The sequence below is a fragment of the Ambystoma mexicanum genome, chromosome 1p, assembly GCF_040938575.1.
Source record: "Ambystoma mexicanum isolate Mex_15411 chromosome 1p, UKY_AmexF1_1, whole genome shotgun sequence".
NCBI lineage: Eukaryota > Metazoa > Chordata > Amphibia > Caudata > Ambystomatidae > Ambystoma > Ambystoma mexicanum.
The window spans coordinates 223,194,135-223,218,590 of record NC_090921.1 but is presented as its reverse complement, the minus strand read 5'-3'; the positions used below and the strand labels follow the sequence as shown (position 1 = coordinate 223,218,590).

Below are 24,456 nucleotides of genomic sequence, written 5' to 3'. Positions count from 1 at the left end.
AGCAAGGTAAATTCCTTTCGTTTCGAGCACATGATAATAATTGAATAGTTGCCACCATGATTTTTGTACTGATCTCTATTTTTTCTATTGTTTTTTACATATTACACCTTAACTTGAATTCTCCTATTGGGGTATGTAACCATTATTTGTTTATGTGCTTTACGATTACCATTACATTTGTTGTGTATCTCTTGCTCTATATTGTTTTGCATACATTTATATATGTTTTTGTTAATGTTACTGTTTTCTAATGACACAGACTTGCCCTGATGAAGGAGTTTACACTCCGAAATGCATTGGCATCTTAAGTCGACTCTTATAATGAAATATGTCAGCTGCGTCCTCACTAAGATTTGATTAGTGATTTTTCTTTTGATTCTTTTCATAAAGAAATATATACATTACAAAAGCAAAGCCTTGGAACTTATTTCTTATGAACAATACTAACACCATTTAGAAGTGTTTTTTCAAACAAAATTACCCAGACTGGGTACAAACGGAGAGCGGTTGTGTGACTAGGTTTCTTATCTAGTCTATTGCCTCATTTGCTCCATTTGAGCCTTCACATTCTTGCCCTTTGAGACTGCTAACTCTTAAAACTGTCTTTTTAGTTGTGGTCACTTCCACTCGCAGAGTGAGTGAGTTACAGACACTTTCAGTTAAGCCACCCTTCACTTTGTTTCATAAGGACAGGGTTGTCCTTAGAGTTCGTTCGTTCTTTTCTTCCGAAGGTGGTGTCGGAATTTCATTTGGGCCAGAAGGTCATTCTGCCGGCATTTTATCCTCCTCCACATCCTGGCAAGGACGAGGAGAGGCTCCATAGGTTAGACCCTAGGAGAGCTTTAAGTTTCTACATTTCACGCATGTCCAGGGTCAGAGTGAACGATCAGCTCTTTATTGGTTACGGTGGAAGGCGTTTGGGACAAGCTGTCACTAAGCAGACTTTGTCTAGATGGATTATCTTGGTAATTTCTGAATGTTACCGCTTGGCGGGTAAGGACCCTCCGGCAGGCTTGCGGGCCCATTCTACTACGGGTATGGCTGCCTCTACTGCCCTGCAGAGGGGTGTTCCTATTCGTAACATCTGTGAAGCAGCCACTTGGGCTTCAGTCCATACTTTTGTACGTCACTACTCCCTAGATTCCATCCATGGGCAGGATCTGGCCTTTGGCAAGGCGGTCCTTTACTCTGCAATTTGATTGGGCATTCTAAATGTGTATATTCTAAATTCTTTAGAATATAAATTCTCTTTACGTTGGTACTGCTTTGCGAGTCTGTCATAGATATGGAATACGTCGGAGGACCCAATCCCCTCGAAGAAGTTACTCTCTTACCTGGTAACATTCTTTCAATGGGATGGTCCGACGACGAATTCCATATCACTCCCTCCCTGCCTACCCCGCTACAGAATTTCTTTTGCGATTGCAGCTTAGGTTTCCGCAAGGCTTTCTGTGGTCCTACTGGCAGAAGTAAATTCTTCTACTTTCTTTATTAGGCTAACACTCCCCAACCAACTTAACCTTGCTCTGCCTGCCCTTGCGGGAGTTACCAACTGCGGGTGCGCCTTTCTTGACGGGTGAAGTTGCGCACAATTTCATAAAAACCTCTGTTCTCCATCAAAAACTTGCTTCTCCCTGTTTTCCACAGTCCATAATCGGCACAACTCCCCCAGCCCTTCATGTCTGAGAGACTCCTGTCTCTGCAGATGTTCCTGACCTGAGGGAGGGCCGTTAGTTGGGGTAGGGGGAGAGCCAAGCCCTCCTTGCTACCACCAGACGCCCCCGCCGTTTTTAGGCTCCCAAGAGGCGCTGGTCCAAAAGACCATTCTGGTTTTGTAATGGCTCATCCACCGGCTCCTGCTTTTAACCCGGCTGTCTGATCAACTTGAGCATCATACCTCTACCTTAGCAGGAGTTTACCATGTTGGGAGAGCGCTGTTCCTGACGGGTTAGACTTTTAGACACCACATTTGCCTTACTTCCTCTTTGCCTCAGTCCTCTCCATTTTTTATTAGGCTAAATTCGCCACCACAAGAAACCCCGGTCTTGTGCCGTTTCCGACAGGAGAAGCTGACCTTTTAATTCCTTTAGTAAAGAGCCCCCTTCACCGCCCGACTTTCAAAGGGGGGGGCCTTACTACTTCAATTTGTACTTGTCATGTAGGCCCCATCTCCCCTACCCTGCTCCTCTGTGGCTTGCCCACCCCTGTGGCAGTATTAACAGCCTGGGGGAGTGTTGGGCAGAATCCTGTGCAGTGCCCTTAGGGAGCACTATCCGCGGCAAGAAATGTTACCGGGGCAAAAACACACTTAGCACCTGAGATACCCAGAGAGAGAGATAGGTGCAAAAATCATAGGCAATACTTTTATCAAGGCTGACAGAGTCAGAGAAGACTCTTAAGTCAATAGGCCGGAGCCAGTGTCAAGTGGAACCGAGTTCCTGTTGTCGAGGATCACACAGTCAGATAGTTCACGATTTGGCGGAGCCTGGAGTACTTAGATATTGTCAACAGAGGAAGCAAAAGTTATAAGAAGGAGGGAAGACAAGGGCAAGCCTTGGAGATGAAGAAAAAGGGATTCACCCTAATTCCTCGATCAAAACACAGTACCTTATTCAAGGAAGAAGCTGGTGCCACAGCAGTTGTTCCTGGTAGTTTCCTGCAGACCCTCGGTTCCTGGAACTTTGATCCGAAGGAGGACGTCTGGAGGGGTCTGCACCACACAGGGCTGAAGCCGGCAGCAGCGACAGTGAATAAAAGGTGTGCTCCTTGAAAAACAGGAGAGGCTCTTCAGATGGCTATCCGAACCACTACAGCAGTGTGCAGCGATTTCGACCACAAAGAGGATCCTTTGGCTGTAGAAGATGAGCTGGTTATCCCCACCAAGCTCAAGGGAAGAAGACCCCGGACTGGATCTTCTCTGGTCGTCGAAGGGTAGACAGCTCAGGACTGCAGCAGGGCTTCACCGGGACGGGATAGTTGCAGCAGTCGACTTCTCCGCTTCTCTTCGGTTCCTTGTAGTTCCAGTGGCGACTCTGTCTTCTAGACCAAGAGACCTGCTTTTTATGCGAAAATCCCCCATTCACACAGCCTGGCTGTCAATCACGCAGCAGGGGGGTTGTCTGGCCCGGACAACCACCTCAGCCAATCATGGCAAAGTGCCACTTGGGTTTCCTAGGATACCCTGTGCAGGGGGTGACTACACCCCTCCCTCACATTCAGCTCACCTAGACACCCAGGCACCTAGAGGAGGGCTTCTGGGCAGAAGCCCGCCAAAAGGTAGGGAACAAAGGAGGCAAACCTGGTTTGTTGCGCAAAGTAAAACACAAGAAGGACTTTAATAAGAAGAAATGGCGAATAAACCCAACCGGAGCCAAAAGAAAAAGCATTTGGTCAACCGGGTTTAAGTTTGAGGCTTATCTAATAGCCTAAAACTGTCAGGCTTTATCTCTAATCAGGATGTTGTCCGCGGAAGCTGCTGAACCCCCGCAGTCCACTTTGGATGCTAACCTCTTAACTGGTAACAAACAGTTCAGTTGAGAGTATCCCCAAGGGAAAGGGGGAAAATGGGACAAAATAATAAACTTCAGGTTTTGGTCAGCTTCTTTGTCTCTTAACCTGTAGATAAAATAACAACAAATACACTTTAGTCACTAACCTTTCTTTTACTAGGCTCTGACTTCTCTTTATCGAATTGAGTAAATAAACACGCCACCATACCTGAATATCCTCTATTGATAACTTGGAGGAAGTGTTTGTTTTCTTACTGAAGAAAAAATAGAGTCTCTAATGCTCTTACTAACTTCTTCAATTCAGAATTGGAAAACTGCTATCTTTAGCTCGCTCTCTGTTCCATGAATTAATCTTCTAGCAGTTCAAATTCCAAAACACACATACGCCCATCTGGAAATGCTAGTTCCGTCTTTTGTGTGAATCTCTAGCTTTAACACAAATTCCAAATATGACACTCTTGCTTCTTCCTTTCAGAATTGTTTGTGCATGTGGAAAGAAAGGAGTGTTCACTAAGTGGATCTTTTGCTTGCGTAAAAATATCACTCTTCAAGGAAGCGTTCACTTGACTGGAGTTATGCGCATGCGTGAAGATATTCCTTTTCCTTCTAAAATGGTGTGCGCATAGAAACAGAAAACAGAGTTCAAAAATGGCATATGCGCATGCATAGTAGATCAGTATTTCTCCCGCCTTAATTTAATTTGTTCAAGTAGGAAAGAGGAAATTACTGAGCTCCGGACACTGATCCTTGAAGAGGCAGTTTAATGAGGTACGCGCGCCAGGTTAGAATGTTAGTAAATAAAACATAACGTTTCAGGATCGCGTATCTATAACACTGTCACTTGCGCAGAAAGTGTAAGATTTCTAGCGCTAGCCCGAAGCACTATTACCGTAAGAAGGAACAGTGCTCAATAATTTTTATACGCCGAAAAAACACACAACGCTGAAAAGATGAACAAGCTTCCACACACCAACTTGCGACGCGCCAAATATGTTGCGCAGTCCATTAAAAAACAGTACTGTTCAAGAAATCCAAAAATAAAGTCTTAAAAGAACAAAACTAACTACTCAATAAACAAAGAATAAGAAAACAGGAACTAGTTAATAAATTGTATAGAAATATAACTTCTTCTTGAATTTCACAAAGTTCAGTTAAAATTATAAAGTCACTTAACTTGATTCTTTCTTTTACCGGAACGTTTCTGACTTTCTTCTTAAATTCTCCAACACTTTCCTGATCCAAATAACAAATCCTAGGCACAAGGGCCTAGCTAGAGTTTCTAAATCTTCAGAGCTTCAAACATAAGGCCTTCCTGCAGGGCTTCTGACAATGAAAGGCAGTTTAGAATGTTCTAACAATGCCTTTCTTTTACTTCTGACCAATCACTGATCCTTTTGGAAGTCTCCATTTTGGCTTGGGAAGCTCTCCACACTCTGCACTAAAAGTTAAGGCCCAAACCATAATTTATGTTAATCATACACCCATTCCACCACTTTCAACCCAAACCTGACAAAAACAAAACCACGTTTATCTAGTATAATCGCGGTAGAAACGTTAGGGTAGCTACCACTGCCACCAGCCAAGTCTAAATGTTAAGAGCGAAACAAAGCTCTAGGAGGTACAGATAACAAGGGCTAACAATTAACCCTTTCAAGTACTTCATGTAAGATGGGGGGTACTGGATCTGTGGTTTAAATGACTAAGTAAAGTTAATGGCAACTTTACTCTTTTCTGGGGGACAGTAGTCAGGCTCAGAAATGGAGTCGGTGGGAAGTCTAAAAGACAACCCTGTGTCACTGCACTGAAGGTGCTGTGTAACACACAAAAGAAGGGTGCTACTGAAGTGGTGTACTCCAGAGTCCACAATCACAAAAACAGTGGAAATACGGATAGCAAAACACAGGTAAGAGTGGAAAGAAAGGTGCACACTCTTACCAAGTGGAAAAATAAACTCCAGAGATCCAGCAAAGCTGCTGGGGGGCTCACTAGGTAAAGGAAATTAGCCATGGAATGAGAATTCTCCCTAACAGGGAGTACCATTCATGGCCGAGAGCTGCTGGGCCAATCTCTTACCTTTAAAACAGGCCCCTTTCCTCACTTCTATTCATTGTGTAGGCCAACGCTTCTCAGCCATCGTAGCGTTTTACCAAAACCCTGACTACCACCTACCAGACGTCCCCCAGCCCATGCTACCTGTTTATTGACCCCCGAAGGATTGAAAGGCTCAGTTTGCATTGTTGACGTGTTCATCCTTAGAACCCCAGATCCAATGCTAACAATGTCCCCGATGCCTAGCACCTTGTTTTAGAGAATGATGGCTTGCCCCAATTTCCATTGCAGCTTTGGCAGTGTTGGACACATTACCCCCCAGTCAAACCTTTAGCAATCTCACTAGCCCCTTTGTCAACCGCCTCCTGACTTAATTTTTGCTCATGCTCCCTTGCTCCCCACTTAACCAAGCTAGTTTAACCAATTTACCCCCAGTGCCCCTTCACTAGTCCGCTGAGTTATTCCCCACTAAGTTGTCATCTGGCCTTTGAATGAGTCAACTTTTCCCAGAGTATCGTGTGCTTCAGCGCCCCTGCAGCTCTGTCTTTGCTTCCTTTCCTGTTAAGCTGCTCCAAACCTAACCCCAATCAAGCTCTAAATGTATCCTGCCTATTATTTGTACCCATGCGCTATGCCATTGCGCCAGGCGCCCCTGGGGTGTTATTTGAGGGTACCCGATTTGTAACTTGATTTGCCCCAGTGCATACTCACTAATAAGTTGAGCTGTGTATTTGTATCCTTCCTGTTCGCCTCTGCAGCTCAATGGGTAATCCGGGCCCTCTCCCCCACTTCAGTGCCACTACAACTACCAGACCTTGCAGTAAAACGGTACCCCACCATGTCTCAAACCTGGCCATCCTGCCTCGTGGGGATACCTTCTTGCACATCCACCTCGACGGATCAGTAACTGACCTGGGCACCTCATGAACCTTCACCCCCTGGCCAAATCAGATATACCACTTACCATACCGCGACAGGGGGTCCCTAAAAGCTGACGCACCTCCCCCATTAAATGAATACCCATGGCATATGTAATGTTGAGTTATTTATAACATGCTTAATACCCAGAAGTTTCTCCAAGCTTGACCCGGTGCCGAACTTGGTCTGCTACATGTCGTCTTGCTCTCCAAGCGAGATAATAATTCAGCACTTATAAAGTGACCGGCGGGTAATGACCTAAACCCAGTGAGATATTACTCAGCCAATCTCATGTCTGCACCATACCCCTGTGCTCCCGCCTATCCATTTGCTGAAAAGCCCGTACAATCATAACTGTTTCCAGCACAAGGCTGGTTCCGCTTTGCCCCACTGCATTGTGGTATTTCAGGTCTGGGGGATGGTTGGGGGGTGGCACATCATGACTAACCCACTCGCCTGCCTGGTTACCAATGCAGCCCCCCCCACTTGATGCTTTCCCCTATCGTCGCTTGTTCTCCTGTAATTGCATAGGTGGTAAGGCGATCGCACATTCAGACCGCAAATGCGGCCATGCGCATGTTAGGCAGAATCATCTGCAGTACCCTTAGGGAACATTACAGACAATTAAGACAAATGATAGTACAATTTCACCCCTGTTACAAGCCTGTACTACGCAGTAAAGTGGTAGCGATGGCTGAGCAGCCAGACTTATCTCAAGAGCAAATGAGCAGTAATAGGAATTACACAAAGGACTACAATTACTGTGACTCAAGCAAACACGGACTCAAGGTTTCTGGTTAAATATAAGTGCATTTATTTTTAAACCATCTGTTCACAAAACACTTCACTTCCATTAAATAAAACCACACTTTAAATATACTACACACAACCAATTCCTCTTGTTCAAGTCATTACAAGGTAAGCACATTATGATTTGACAGACCAGTGTTGTGAAACAAAGACGTTACTGTGGGTTAATACGTGATTATTTTTCGACAGTAATGACAGTTCGGTCTTACGAAAGAAAAGCGTACCCGTGGGAAGAAATGTAACCGTAGTCAAACACACTTAGCACAAAGAATTAAAACAAAGTGGATAAAAATCATAGGCAATACTTTTGTCAAGGCAATAGATAGAATCAGATGATGTGTTGTAAAGGCAGATAAGTCAATAGGCCTGCGCCAGTGTCAAATGGAACAGGGGCTCTGTTGTCGAGGATCACACGGTGAGAGCAGATCGAGATTAACGTTGCCAGGAGTACTGGATTTTGTCAAAGGGAAGCCAAAGTTATAAGAGGGAAGGAAGAAAGGACAAGCCTTCGGAAAGGAAAAGGGTTCACCCCGATTCCTCGAGGTCGGACGGAGAGAACGACCAAATGGACACAGTACCTTATTCGACTGAAGAAAGCTGGTGCTACGGCAGTTGTTCCTGGTAGTTCCTGCAGACTCACGGTTCCTGAAGCTTCAGTCGTGGGGACAAGGACTACGTCTGTAGTGATCTGCACTACCCTGGGATGAAGCCAGCAGCAGCAAAGCAACGGGGAATAAAAGGTGCGCTCCTTTAAAACAGGAGAGGCCTTCTGATGGCTATCCGGACCACTACAGCTCAGTGCAGCGATTTCGACCCAGAAGAGGATTCTTTGGCTGTATCAGGTGAGCTGGTTGATCCCACCAGGCTCAAGGGAAGACGACTCCAGACTGGATCTTCTGTCATTGAAGGGTAGATAGCTCAGGACGTTGTCCAGTTAAAGTTTCAAAATCAAAAGGATCAAATGCCAAAGGTGAGAGTGCATTCGACCGAAAACGAAAGGATCGAACACATTTTTTAAATGTATATATTTTTTTTTGCTCTAGTTTAGCTTGAAAAAGGTGTTTTTACACCAAAAATGGGGGTTTGGGGTGGGGATCCCCGCACCCCCCAAAAAGGGGTAAGGGTGTAAATCACATTTTATAGCTTCTTTTTTACAATTTACCGAACCACTAATCCAAATATCTTGCAATTTATGGTTGCAAAATGTGTTTGTCTCATTTCAGATGTTTAAGACAAACAGACACTCTTTGAGCTGGAACTAAAAAAACCATCATTTACTTCACGCTTTAAATAAGCAGCAACAGGATAGACTGAAACCGACCTTATTTATAGGTACATATAATTTGATTTACCCCTTTACTGATCCAAAACCTGCCGTGCTCCTAGTGATAAACCCACATACTGGAATAGAATCTGTGTGACTAAAATTATTATAAAATGACTTAAAAATAGTGTTTTGCATAAACAACAGTGCCAATTGGGGCATTTATCGTTGAATTTTCATAGTTTGAGTACCTTGTGTGGAAAAAATCAGATTCATCTAACAATGTTTTTTCTGTTTTTTCTGTTTTTGCCTCTGTTTTCTCTACCCCCCTCTCTGGTTTTATGTCTCCCCACTCTCCGCGTTAGAAAAAAGCCATTCTCAAAATGTTCTAAACAAAGCCATTGACTAAAGAGTGTTATAAAATTTGCCCTAATATTACTTGTTCTTACGCCCTGAGGACAACCTTTTTGGGTTGAAACGCGTGTAGGTGTGTCGTCGTGTTCTTTACATCTTCCAACTTGAGTGTTGATTTTTACTTCAAACTTTTTTGGAATATATAATGTCAATCTGTATGAATGATAATACAGAGGTGTATATACTTACCTTGACTCAAGTGTTCTATCTACTATTCTTTTGAGTTGCTAATACACCACGAACCACTTGAATGGATAAATGTATAATTATGACAGGATGTTAGAGCACAGTCTGTGAGGTCTGTACTTTCTCTAACTTGTTTACTATATAGGCGGTAGTGGAAAATCGTCTAACTCACCACACGGCAGAAGCTAGCCTTCAATCCACGTGCACACAAAACCCTATATTCTTTCAGACGTGTGCGTATCCACCAAGGGGAATTTTTAGTTTCCACAAACCATAATACTTATCAACTTCCTGCGGCAGGACACACACATGTTATAAGGGGCATCCCCCCCTTTCCTTTGTCCGCCCTTCGCTGGCTTTTGCATGTTTTGCCGCACTTTGGCGGGCACCTTACCCAGGGGGGAGGGAGGAGGAGGACCCCGCACGGGTTATCGGGGTGCCTCCTCCATTACTGTGTTTCCCGTCGTCACCTGCATGAACACTTCTGACGACTGCTGATCCAGTGGATGGGAGTGGCTAGCTATAAAAGCCACTCCCAGGCATGCTGCTTTGCACTCAACACTGTTCACCAGAAAGAAGATCAAGGAGCACCCACAAATCAGCCTCAACAGGGAGACCATCAAATGGGAGAGCATCAGCCGCTACCTCGGTGTGACCCTGGACAGCAACCTCAACTGGGAAAGCCACATCGAGAACACTCAGCAGAAGGCAACAGGAAAGATGGCTGCACTGTACCCACTCCTGTAGACCAAGTCCATGCCCCTCCGAACAAAGATCAACGTCTACAAGGCAATCATCAGACCAACACTGACGTATGCCTCCCCAGCATGGATGACCTGCCATGAGCGACACCGGTAGAGTCTTCAGATAGTCAAGAACAAGACCCTGCGGATCTCGTCTGGAGCTCCAATCTTCACAAGGATAGCAGACCTTCACAGAGACCTGGACATCGAGATGTTGGAGGAACATCTAGCGAAGCTAAGAACTTCTGCCAAGGACTGGATCAGAACTCGAACCCTCTGATCAGAAGACTCACTGCCACCACTGCAAACCCCTTCGACCACTACCCGCGGCCCATCACTGCGAAGAACCTGTGAAACCAGCCCTACTGTGACAAGACCACACAGACCAAGAAGAATACAAACCCACAACATACTTAACCCGAGAAGATTGATTAATGAGGTTCAAGCTTCGGTATCCAAAAATCCCAGCTGATGGATAAAAAATCAATCAGCAATAAGAAGCACGCTTGATTCTGTAATGCATTTAACGCTTAACGTTACCTGTGTACCTCCGACCGACCTGCAAAAAGGAAAGAACGACGGATGTTGGAGATCTGTTTGCAACACCTACAGATTGCAGCCTGCCAGTAACTCAACTGCATTGCGCTGGCCTCCTGTCACAGCTCTGGTTTGTTTTCGTTTTCAGAAGCGTCGGCTTCCATCCCTAATCGTGCTCGCAGCTCTTCTCACCATCCCTCAGAAGCGCTTGCCTCAATCGCTCTCCCGGCTTGCAACCCCTCCCGTTAAAAAGCCGTGCAGCGGACCGCCCCTGTATTGGGGAGATGAAGAAAGCAGAAAAGTGGAGCGGCATCGGATAAACACTTGCCGCTTTTCTTTCCACCTGCAAGCAAAGCAACCATGTGCATAAGCGTTGCAAAAGAAAGCATGCAGCTCAAGCCACCCTGCACTCAATTATTACTGCTGCTATCCTGTTAGACACACTAATGTCCCAACCACCAAGGATTACATTTAAGACATTGCCAGGGCTTGGACATTCAGAGTCTGAGAACAGTGCTGAATAGCACAGAGCCTCTGCAAGTAGCCTGGCCAGACCGCTGAAGGCATCAGCCGGACCAAGGCCACAGGACTCTACACAAGCCTCTTCACATCGTCCTTACACATCAAGGGACAGCGAAGAAACGCACTATCAGGCCACAGTCGGTCTGGGCTTGAACGCCGGTAAGGAAACTGGTGGCGCACATCATAGAAGATAGCGCCCCCGTCATTGACGACAGGAGGGAGAGCCCACCATCATTATAACCCAGATGAGCTGAGCGCCCAGTGGGCAAACACGGGCGAAAAACGGGAGGAGTCAGGGAAGTGGGTGTGCACAGGGTTCAGATGGGTAACACATGTCATCTCTCGATAGGTGAAGCCAGACAGCACACAATCAGACGCCCAAGCAGTGCCAGCCATCCCAAGGGTCCTGATGCTTCCGCAGAGATAAGGCAAGCGTTACAGGAGGTTTTCAAATAATCACCTAGCTGATACAATATTAATTAGTGTCAGACTTTCGGTCTAAGATACCAAACGCTTAATTGGGACGGTCAGCCCAGCCTATGAGACAGCCAAATCTAGTGCTAGCAATATTTATTTGCCTTCTTTCCTCACCGATTGGGATGGATCCCGTAGCAGGCACATTCTTTTGGGCCTCGACTATTATTTCTTCCACAATTAAGGTTTCCTCTACCCTTCTAGGAACACTAGCAGACATAATAGGTTGAGCCAGGGGGTCAGTCTGGATGCCTGTATCAACCTTTCGAAGGCAGGGGCCTTTACCTGCACCTATTTGCACCGGCAAGACTGCCAGGCCTACATCCAATGATTGATCATTGGCTGGGATAAGCCCGGTTTCCATCTGTGCTCCCTTTTCGGCCCCAGCATTATTTCTTGTACTTGCAGGGTAGCTGTATCTCTGGTTTTCCCAAAAACGGCATGTTCTCTTCCTGCAGCACTCTGGTTATCACTTAATGGATTCTTTGGTATGTGAACAGTTATGATTTTCAGCATGATAATCTGGTAATTGAAGTCATACAAGGCAGAATGAAAGAGGGAGGGTTGCTTCGGGATGGGATATATAGTATCTCTGAAACAGAAGAAAGACCTAGGCCAAATAGCCTTTGGTGTGGGCCGCACACACTTAATACCCACTATGGGTTAAACATTTACTTGATACTTAAATATGAACTTCGATACAATTATAACCATTCAAAAGTCGTTTTATTTTTCAAAAAGTAATCTGTGTTTTCAGACCATCAAATTAGTGATTACATTTCATCAATTAGGCTGGGGCAAACTGTAACTCATTGGGCTAATGCATTTCAGAAGTAAGTGCGTGTATGTGAATGTTTCCATGCATCAGGAGTCACTGACCTGTCTGCCGTAATTTTTAACTTGCACGGAAACTTCGTTGTTTGTCGATCGAAATACGCTGTTAGACGACAAAATGATCAGGTTTAAAGTTTCTTATTTTTACATTTATGTTGTCTGTTGCACCTTAAGTACGCTCAGTACAGCAGCAGCTCAGATACAGACTCTAACTGAGATGAGCAAACTTCACAAGCACCACAACATAGAACGGAAGAAGGAAGAGACGCTGGTAGAGCTACTCCAAAGCACCAATGCAGGGTCTTTTTTAGACAATCAACAAGGAAGAAACGAATGAGGAGGGGGGAAGAGGAAAAGGTCCCGGAGTGCAAACTAGATTTCAAGCACGAGCAACTTAGTGGTCAACATTTCAAACAGGACACTCACCAAACAAGAAGAAGACATTCTACAAAAAGGGTTGAAATTCTTACCTACCTATAACACTAATTTATTTAATACCAAGGTCGAATTACACAAGCTTACTAGAAAACTAACTAAAACTCTGTTTTCTTTGCAGAAATGGAGAATACTGCTTCTACACATGAACCACCAGAGTTAGTTGAAATCAAGCCTAAAAGTACATTTGTACCACCTGTCAGTGTTCGATCTATCGAAATCTTTGAAAGAATGGTTACAGCAGTTCTCAAGAAGATTAAGTATGGTGTGTCTAAGAATAGAAACCTCAGCAGAGGAGAAATGTCAATAATTCAGAACTTATACTCTGACGACACGATAACCATAAAACCGGCCGACAAAGGGGGTGCATCAATACTACAGGACACACTGGATTATGAGAAAGGATGTAAGAGATAACTTAACTAGGTCTACTCTAAAATCGATCATGACCCAACTATGGAGATAAGAAACAACTTAGAAGAACTGCTGACCAAAGCAGAAGAGAGAGACATGATATCTAAGAAAACCAAAGCTTTTCTACTTAATCCGAAACCTAACACACCTCACTTTTATTTGTTGCCCAAAATACATAAGTCTCATTCATCCACCAGGAAGACCAATAGTGGCTGCCACGGGTGGAATCCTGCAACCACTAAGAACTTACATTGACCATTTCCTTCAACCCTTAATACAGAAGACATCAACTTATGTAAAAGACAGCACCCACTTCTTGAATATAATAGAAGAGGTACAACTAAACGAACAGTACATACTTTTTACGATCGATGTAACTAATTTGTACACAAGTATTCCTCATGACCTGGGTCAAGAAGCGGTTGAGTGGCTACTGTTACAAGAAGGGGAGATGGTAGCAGTGAAAGAATTCATTCTGACACTACTTACCTTCAGCTCAAAGAACTCTTACTTTGAGTACAAAAAGGAATTCTACATCCAAACTTCCAGCACTGCGATGGGTGCAATTGTGGCACCTCCCTATGCAAATGCATTTATGCACCGTTTCGAAACAACTCACATTCTACAAAAAGAGGAATGGAATAACAAATTGAAAAAATGGGTGCGTAATATAGACGACATTTTCGGAATCTGGCAAGGAACAAGACAATCACTTTATGAATTTGATTTACATCAACAGTATAGATCCACGGATACAGTTTACCACAGAGATTGGCATTCCAGGCATACACCACCTGGACATTAGTGTTAACATACACAACCATCAGATCACAACCTCCCTGTTTACTAAACCAACCGACCGGAATAACTTGCTACACCGCATGAGTTTTCACCTGCAGAACACCCTGAAGAACATACCTTATGGCCAAATGCTGCGCTTAAAACAGATCATCAGTGATGAGAGAGAATGTGAACAAGAGTTAGAGAAACTAAGTAAAAAACTCTAAGAAAGAGGCTATTATCTCAGGAAAGATTTGCAAACGGCAAAGAAGTCATCCAACAAAACAAGAGCCAGCACACTTATACACAAAGATAAGAAACAATCCCCAGCGCTAGTATATGTGTCAAAATTCTCCTCACAAAGTATGCAGATCAAAAGGTGCATTAACAAACATTGGACAATACTCAGGAGTGATGAAAGAACCAAAAATCTTTTTTCCGAAAGCCCAACATTTGCATATCAAAGATCAAGTAATCTGAGAGACTTGCTCATGAACACCAGAGACACGAAAAAGAAAAGGACTGAACCAAAGAAAGTAGGGACGAAAGTAGGGACCAATCCATGCCTGAACTGTCATCAAAGGCGGGTTAGTCCCACATCCTTACACTGGAGAGAAAATAGCAATCGGATGCTACGCAACTTGCAGCACAGAAAATTGCATCTATTGCATTCGTTGCCCATGCAGGCTTTATTATGTGGGAGAAACAGGACGAAAATTGAGAATTCGAATGAATGAACATAAGTCATGTTTACGTAACAGCAACATGAACTCTGCGGTCGCAAGACATTTTAATGAGAAGCAGCACAACATTTCTCAGGTTAAATTTCAAGTCAAAACCATTGAAGCACACGGCTCACACACAGACATGAAGAAAAGAAGACCGCAAAAAGAAGCATACTGGATAGACCGCTGGATAGAAGCTTAGAAGCACTATCCCCACGAGGACTCAATGAAGAATTTGATCTTAATTGTTTTTATAAAAAATATTGTTGTTTTGTTCATGCTAAACATAATGTAATGCTACCAATGTGAGATGATTCAATGAGTGGTTAGAACAGTATATAGTTTCACACAACAAGAGTAACACGAGTATGTGGTACTCTGACATATAGCACAACCATCATTTATACCATAGAATAAATGTAGAATTTCTTGATTAGTCACTCAGTTTTTGCATTACAGACATGCATAATAAGAGATTCCGTGATTTAAATAAGCTTTAACATCTGATTCATAATTGAAGTATGAGTATACTCGACACTAATTGTTACAGCACACTGGCTATATGCCTAGTGACTGTAGACTGTATACTATACACGTGTTGCTGTTTGTAGCGTGCAAATGTATCTCTACAAACCACTTTAGGACTTCATTATTGTTTGGTGAATCGTAGTGACATCTGCAATAGTAATTGCTAAAAATATAATCATCAGTACACAGGCATCAGGGCACTAGCCTAACAGCCCATAAACACTCTATTTTTGCCCCTACCAACATGGTCGAAGCGTCTACACACGCGTGGCCATATTGGGACCTAACGTAGTCCTAGTAACGCCACGTACAGAGACCAGGTTCACCGATCACGTTAGCAGGAGCAGGACCAGGCTCCTGACACTCGAAGGTAAGACTATCTGGATGTTAGATCAAGCGTACTTAAGGTGCAACAGACAACATAAAGGTAAAAATAAGAAACTCTAATCCTGATCACTTTGTCGTCTAACAGCGTATTTTGATCGACAAACACGGATGTTTCTGTGCAAGTAAAAAAATTACAGCAGACAGGTCAGTGACTCCTGATGCATGGAAACATACACAGTCACGCACTTACCAATATATAGAATTGATTAGTTCGCTAATAGAACGTATAAATCACAATAATGGGGCGCACTGCATGGTCAGTGTTACTTTATAGCCAACATTGCCACTCCACTAAAGTAAGAGAACACAGTTGTGTTACTACTAAGTTAATATCGAATTGGAAAAACACAGGAATGCATGCAGAAAAGACATTGTACTACGAACACCTATTTAACTGGCTGAAGGATATGCCTAAAATTGTAATTGGTGATTTTATGTAGGATGTGGATTAATCAAGTCAATTCTTTCACCTTTTCTCTCTCTACACATGGTTGTATGTTTGTTTGTACTTGTGGGCGCCCTGTGTTGTTGAAACATTGTGATACGTAATATGGTGTTAAGTTGCATTTTAACTTGGAATTGTGATTTGGGGCTGTTGTAATGCACCAATGGACATGATACTTTTGGATATGTTGATATCACCTTATTAGTATTTATAACCGGGCTCTGAAGAAGGAATTACTTCCGAAATGCATTAGCCCAATGAGTTTCTCAGTGCTAACCTAATTGATGAAATTTAATCACTAACTTGATGATCTGAAAACACAGATTACTTTTTGAAAAATAAAACCACTTTTGAATGGTTACAATTGTATCGAAGTTCATATTTAAGTATCAAGTAAATGTTTAACCCATAGTGGGTATTAAGGGTGTGCGGCCCACACGGAATGCTATTTGGCCTAGGTCTGTCTTCTGTTTGTTTGCTTTTAGTGCCTCACACGGTGGCACTGGATAGTGGGCTTCACCCTACTAATGAACATTCAATTGACAAAAGAATATTACAAAGAAAAGCACAAAACAACAGATTAGAAAAGCTGTGCACTCTCTCTCTCTCTATTTCCATATATAGTATCTCTGCCATACTGAATTTCTCTTCATTAAATTCATAATACACATCAGCCCAATCAGTGTTAAAAACTGCAGCATGGGGAGGAACGAATGGGACTAATCCTCCAAGAGAGTTTTGCAGTTGTGTATACATAAACTGATGATGCTGGACTTTCTCCACCCAGCATTATCTGTCCCTGAATCTTTCCTGTCTCGGTTCTTCCTTTCTCCAAATAAATAGCTCTCCTTTGCTCTTTTTCTATCCATAGTCATAGCCTTTTTGCACAGTCATTCTCGCTTTTCACTTTCCCTATTTCAGTCTGGCTTTTCACTTTCTGTATTTCAGTGTGGTATACTGCATTTCCCCTTTCTTCTTTCCTTTAATTCCCTCCTAGCCCCAGTTCTCTGCCATACCTACAAATCCAATCACTGTCTTTTCCTCCTTGTGTATCACAGTAAGAGTGGAATAGAGCACTTTCACAATTCCTTGTCACTGGCCACAATGCTGCATACTTGCCATCTTTAACTGTTCTATTCTTCACTTTGGACAGATACGTCTTTTTTTTCTTGCAGATTATGGTGCCAGCTCTCACTTGTGCTCATTTCTTCATCCTGTGGGAACTGTGCCAGGCCTCAACTACACTGCCAAAAAAGGTGAGAAAGGGATATGCAGTATGTAGCAATTTTGTAAACCATCAACCTCATTTGTGTCTAATCCCTCTGTATCAGAATTCTTTAATGCAGGAGTCTTCATATTCAATAATCGGACGATACAAAATCAGCATGGCCAACAGTGCAACTATCATTTCCATCATGATGCGACCGCTGAACAGGGAACATACGTTTTGTTAATTTTGTATTGATTTTACATAAGTGATTAGTAGTCAAAGAACTAGGGGTGTACCTAAATTCGACTTTAAGTATTCGGCCAAAGTTGGCCTTAAAATAAGATATTTGACAGAATACTTCATTAATTAGCACTCAAAGACGAATAGTTTCCCCTACAAAATACATTAAGTACTACTTTATTAAACTGCGTGCCTGCAATCATTCAGGCATGTCATGTTTATCCTTTACAAGGATCATTAAACAAATGCTGCTGTCACTTTTTTGATTGAGTACAGGCAGTGCAGATGTTTGGGAGATAAAACAAAGTCCCCACCCTTCATGTGCTGGGCAGATCGACTTTCATCTGGTGGTTTCTGGGGAGGGTTAAGCTGAAGCAAAACTCATTTTAAATTCAGCTATGGTCTCCTCTGTATTTTGCAATTGAAAATCATTGAGCTGTAATTTAGGCAGAATCCTCTGCGGTACCATTAAGGAACACTACAGATGATTAAGTCTACAAGTGGCAGTACAATTTCACCTTTGGTACAAGTCCGTACTACACAGTTATAGTGGTAGCAGTAGCGGAGCAGCCAGACTTATCTCAAGCGCAAATGAGCAGTAATGGGGATTACACAAAGGACTACATTTACTGTGACTCAAACACTGACTCAAGGTTTCTGGTTAAAAAAAATATAAGTACATATATTTTTAAACCATCTGTTCACAAATCACTTCACTTCTACTAAGTAAAACCACACTCTAAAATATACCACACACAACCAATGCCTTTGGTTCAGGTCAATTCAAGGTAAGTACATTAGGATTTGACAGACCGGTGTTTTGAAACAAAAGACGTTACCGGGGGTTAAGCAGCGCTCACATTTTGACAGTAATGACAGTTCAGTCTTACGAAAGAAAAGCGTACCCGCGGGAAGAATTGTAACCGTAGTCAAAACACATTTAGCACATTGAATAAAAACCAAGGCAAAAGGGGATACAAATCATAGGCAATACTTTTGTCAAGGCACTTGAATCACAGGACGTATTCTAAGAGACAGATAAAGTCAATAGGCCTGTGCCAGTGTCAAATGGAGCAGGGCTCTGTTGTCGAGGATCACACGATTAGAACAGTTTGAGATTAACGTTGCCAGGAGTACTTGGATATTGTCAAAGGGAGGCAAAAGTTATAAGAGGGAAAGAAGAAAGGATAAGCCTTTTCTAAGAAAAAGGGTTCACCCCGATTTCTCAAGGTCGGACGTATAGAACGACCAAATGTGCACAGTACCTTATTCGTATGAAAAAAGCTGGAACCACAGCAGTTGTTGTTGTTAGTTCCTGCAGATTCACGGTTCCTGAAGCTTCAGTCGTGCGGACAAGAAGGACGACTTCTGGAGCGATCTGCACTACCCAGGGATGAGGCCAGCAGCAAAAGCAAAGGTGAATAAAAGGTGCGCTCCTTTAAAACAGAGAGGGCTCTTTTGATGACTATCCGGACCACTGCAGCTTCATGCAGCGATTTCGACCCAAGAGCGGATTCTCTGGCTGTAGAAAGGTGAGCTGGTTGATCCCACCAGGCTCAAGGGAAGAAGACTCTGGACTGGATCTTCTGTCGTTGTAGATGGCTAAGGACTGCAGCAGGGCTTCAGGGGTTGCAGCATCCATCTTCTTCTCCGCTTCTCTTCGGTTCTTGTAGTTCCAGTGGCAACTCTGACTTCCAGCCCAAGAGTCCTGCCTTTTATGCGAAAATCCCCCATATACACAGCCTGGCTGTCAATTACACAGCAAGGGGGGTTGTCCAGCCTGGACAACCCCTCCAGCCTGGACAACCCCTACAGCCACTGGACACAAAGTGCGACTTGGGTATCCAGGGAGACCCTGTGCGGGGGGTTATTAAACCCCACCCTCACATTCAGCCCACCTAGACACCCAGATGCCAAAGGAGTGCTTCTTCGCAGAAGCCCGCCAAAGGTCGTATTTGATCAAGCGGGTTTATGTTCGAGGCTAATATCATAGCCTAAAACAGTACCACGTTTATATAGTATAATTGCGGTAGAAAAGATAGGGTAGATACCACAGCCACCAGCCAAGTCTTAGTGCTAAGGGAGCAAAACAAGGCTCCAGATGGTACAGACAAAAAAGGGGTTAGTTATCCCTTTCCAATACTCCATGTAAGATGGGGTGTACTGGGCCTGTAGGTTAAATGACTACATAAAGTAAATGGCAACTGTTTCCTGTTTCTGGGGGGCAGTAATCGGCCCCAGAAAAATTGAGTCAGTGGGAAGTCTCAAAGACAACTCTGTTCACTGCACTGAAGGTGCTGTGTAACACACACAAACGTTGGGCTCATGGAATGGTGAGGCTCCAGAGCCCAAGATCACACAAAAAGTAAAAATGCACATAGCAAAACACATGTAAGAGTGGGGGAAAAAGGTTCACACTCTGACCAGGTGGAAAAAATAAACCCCAGAAATACAGCAAAGCTGCTGAGGGACTCACTAGGTGAGGGAAATTAGCCATAAATGAGAATTCTCCCCAACACTCGCCGTCCCACCCCCAGACTAAGGGACAGGAGGATTTAATCCACTCCTGGATGGATCTCATACCTCAAGTCGGTTATAAACCTCCTAGACCATCAGCATTTTGGTGGTGATTTCCTGCTCTGTGCTCAATGGTGAAATCAAACCCTTGCAGGCAGATTGACCATCTTAGTAGTTTGGGGTTTTCCCCTTTCATTTGCATCAGCCATCTCAAGGGTTGGTGGTCAGTCTGAATAATGAAAGTAGATCCATATAAGTATGGTCTAAACTTCTTCAGTGCCCACACAATAGCAAAACATTTGTGTTCTATTGTTGCCCACCTTGTCTCAGGATCCTTTAACTTCCAGCTGATGAAACAAATGGGATGTTCCCTACCTTTCTCATCCAGTTGACTAAGGACGGCACCTATACCTGCATTTGAAGCATCAGTTTGTACAATGAAGGGTTGGTGGTAGTCAGGAGCTCTTAGGACTGGAGCTTGACAAAGGGCTTTCTTCAGTCCTTCAAAGGCTCGAGTGCACTCCTCAATCCATCTGACCTTAGGAAATTTGGGAGAGGAGATAACATTCAATGGAGAAGCTATGGACCCATAGTTCTCTATGAAGTTCCTGTAGTACCCAATTGAGACCTAGGAAGGCTCCCACTTGGGTTTGAGTAGTAGGGATGGCCCAGTTTTGGACATCTTGTACTTTTCTAGGCAATGGCCTTATTTCAACTCCTCCTACCTCATGTCCAAGGTAGACCACTGTGCTCTGACCAATTTGACATTTACTTGCCTTTATAGTTAGATGGGCCTGTTCAGGAGCCTGCAAAACATACCCCAGGTGATCAATATGTTCTTTCCATGTAGGGCTGAACACTGCAATGTCATCCAAGCATGCCATGCAGATGTCCTCTATCCCGTTCAGAACTTGATTGACCATCTTCTGAAATGTAGCATGTGCATTCTTTAGTCAAAAAGGCATCACAGTAAACTGATGGAGGCCTGCTGGGGTGGAGAATGCAGTTTTCTCCTTTGCATGGTCTGTCAGGGCTGTTTGCCAATAGCCTGACGTTAGGTCAAATGTGCTGAGGTACTTGGCTGCACCAAGTTTGTCCACCAGCTCATCTGTCCTAGGTAAAGGATGGGCATCAGTCTTGATGACTGCATTTAGAGCTCTATAGTCCACGCAGAATCTCAACTCCTTGGATCCTGCCTTTGGTACAAGCACAACTGGGCTAGACCATGGACTAGTAGAGGGTTCTATAACCCCAGGATCAAGCATCTTGTTGACCTCATTCTTTATGAGGGTTCTGACATTGTCTGACATTTTGTACCCCCTGCTTTTCACAGGCAAACAGTCCCCAGTGCGTATATCATGCTGGCCCCAACGGTTCTGCCTGGTGAAAGTGAGAACAGAGAGGCAAACAGATTCAACAGTAACTTGCACTCATCTTGCTGGTCAGATGTTAGACTGGAAGATAAATTAACTCCTTCCACTTTCTCATCTAAAGGTAAACCTCCGAGGAGGTCAGGCAGAGGTTCACTCTCCTCCTCCTCCTCCTGAGCTGAAGCTAGAATCAAAGCTCATATCTCAGTTCTAGAGACATAAGCCTTTAAACGGTTGTTGTGAAAGACTCTGGGAGCCTCCTTAGGATTGCCTAAGTCCACCAGATAGTTCACCTCTCCAAGTTTACCCACACCTTTGAAGGGTCCTATCCACTTGTCCTGCAAGGCCCTCTGCCTTGTGGGTACCATAACAAGAACAAGCTGGTCTTGAGTAAACTCAACCATGCTAACCTTCTGGTCATGCCAATGCTTGACCAGAGCTTGACCAGCTTTCAAGTTATCACTTGCCTCTGCCATCATATGTGACATTCTCCTCCGGAGACCTATCACATAGTCAGTCACTCTTACTGGCTTGGGGGAAGGAGCACTCTCCAACCCCTCCTTAATCAGGGCCAATGGACCTCTGACTGGATCGCCATAGAGAAGTTCAACGGGACTGTAACCTACTCCCTCCTGAGGGACTTCTCTATATGCAAAGAGAAGGCATGGCAGTAGAAGGTCCATCTTTCTTTTAAGGGGTTCTTCTAAAGCACCTATCATGCTCTTCTTAGTTCTGTTAAACCTCTCCACCAGTCCATTGGTTTGTGGATGGTAGGCAGTAGAGAACTTGTAAGTGACTCCACAGTTTTTCCACATGATTTGCATGTAGTGGGACATAAAGTTGGATCCCCTGTCAGATATCACTTCCTTAGGAAAACCTACTCTGGTAAAAATACAAAGTAGGGCCTTAGCCACAGCCTGAGCTGTAACAGTTCTCATAGGTATTGCTTCAGGATACCTAGTAGCATGGTCTACTACCACCAGGATAAACCTGTTACCTGAAGATGTGGGAGGATCAAGAGGACCAACAATGTCAATCCCGACCCTCTCAAAAGGAACTCCCACCACTGGGAGATGGACCATGGGTGCCACATTCTTGGCTATACTCTTGCCAGAGGTTTGGCAAGTGTGACAGCTCCTACATAACTTGTCTACTTCTGAACCCATTTTAGGCCAGTAGAAGTAAAGGGAGTGCCTTTCCTTAGTCTTCTTAAAGCTTAAGTGACCAGCCAAAGGTATCTCGTAGGCTAACTGTAGGAACTGGAGTCGGTTCTCTAGAGGTACTACAAGTCTTTTGTAGTCTCCAGGGGTTGACTCAGTCGGTTCACTGCAGAAGAGGCCATCTTGCCAGTGCAACCTAGACTTCCCAGGCTCTTTCCCATTGATCTGAGAAGATGCCCGTAGGCGAAGACCTTCAAGAGTAGGACACTCTTTTGTTCTCTACTGAAGTCTGCCCTGTTGGGTCCACCTTCTGCCAGTAAGGACTGCAGCTCAGGATGTTCAACGGGGTCAAGATCTCCAACCAGAGTAAGATCTTCTTCCAGATCTGATTCCTCAGTTTCTGGTTGAACCACACAGGGTTGGACCTCACACTCAGCATCAGCTGGTGGAGGAGTCATAGGGGTAACTTTGGACAGTCTTGATGTGCTTGCTGTTTTCTTGCTGGCAGACTTTAGTTTCCCCTTTCTCTTTTTGTCTTGCAATATCAGTAAGTCCTGTGGACTTGGGGTGATAGTTTCTTCTATCAAGTCCCCAGGAGAGCCTCTCAACGTTCTCTCCCTTGCAGACCTTGCGAGCTCCTGCTTCCTCTTACTGGAAGGTCTGGGGGTACTGGACACAACTCCAAGAGTTTTTAGGTCATTACCCAGCATAACTCTCCCAGGTACTTCACTCTGTACACTAACAGGTATTCTGACAGTCATGTCATTGCACTGGATGAGAGCTGGTAACTGGGGAACCATTTGCATAGGGCCTCCAGCTAACTTGGTTGGGTATTTGGGTGCCTTAGCAACATCCTCTACCTTGAAAAAACATTTATCAACCACAGTTATGCTGGATACAGTGTGTCTGATGGAAGGGGTCTCCTGACCATTTACAAGAACACTGTCTTTGTAATACTCTTTAGTATTATCTGGGATTGAGTTGTAAACTTCGAAGTTCTGTTGTTCCCAAAGACCCAAGAACACTACATAAACAATAGCTGAGACTCTCATGGGTTCATCAGCCAGTAACTGAAAGTTACCACTTGTCATAGGTACTTCTTCCACCTGGGAGAAGGCTAAGGGAGACCGTCTGGACCCCTCAATGTTTACCCTTACATCTGGAATCCCCTTTCAACCCACAAGTCACCAGCCCTAGCTAATTACTTAGGATCGATCTCCTTTGAATCAGCCAAGTGCTGTCTCAGCTCAGGAGAGCGGGCATCATAAATTGACTCCAACATAACATGATTCCTCAAACCTTCATAAGTGTTCAATTTGTAACCCTTAACCCACCATCTAATTTTTCAAACATTCACACACCCAGGTAGGCCAAGGGGTACCATCATGCTTTTTGAGGGTCCTAAACCTCTTGAAGTACTGGGAAGGGGTCTTCCCAAATCTAGCTATCAAAGCTAGCTTCACACACTCATCCTGTTTATCCACCTCCCCCAATTCCATGACAGCATCACTTGCAACTGGGGGGAGCCTAGAGAAAAGCCAAGGAATCAACTGATTCCCTGAGATACCCTGAATCCCATGATTGTATTCAAACATTGCTAACCAATCCAAAACATCCAATATTGTCTCATACATACCAATCATTTCCTTTGACATACAGGGTCTCTTAGGACTGGAAGACCTAGGAGATCCTGGGAGAGAAGCATTTTCTACACTCAATTTCTTCACTCTAAAGCATGAGCCTTCTCCATTTCTCTGAGCCTTAATTATTGATGTTTCATAGCAGTTTGCATCAATACATTTCACTTCCAGCTCAAGTCTCATTTTCTCAAGTGCAATAAATTCAGGAGTAAGTGTAGGACCTGTTGGGGTCCCTGTGGATAGAGGTTGGGGTCTCTGAGCAGGTAAGGGATTTGTAGGGCCTCCAAACAAAGACTCATATACTTCTTCTAATCCAACACTCTCAGAATCGGAAACTTCATTATC

The 24,456-nt window shown here is 44.0% G+C and overlaps 1 protein-coding gene across 1 annotated transcript in view; it reads left to right on the top strand.

The window, feature by feature from the left end:
- STAG3 (STAG3 cohesin complex component) overlaps positions 1 to 24,456 on the top strand; it is a 2,261,782-nt gene that overhangs the window by 1,494,147 nt on the left and 743,179 nt on the right. The window contains exon 22 of the mRNA XM_069646424.1: positions 17,150 to 17,230. Within this exon, the coding sequence (XP_069502525.1) occupies positions 17,150 to 17,230 (81 nt within the window). The remainder of the gene's footprint in view (positions 1 to 17,149; positions 17,231 to 24,456) is intronic.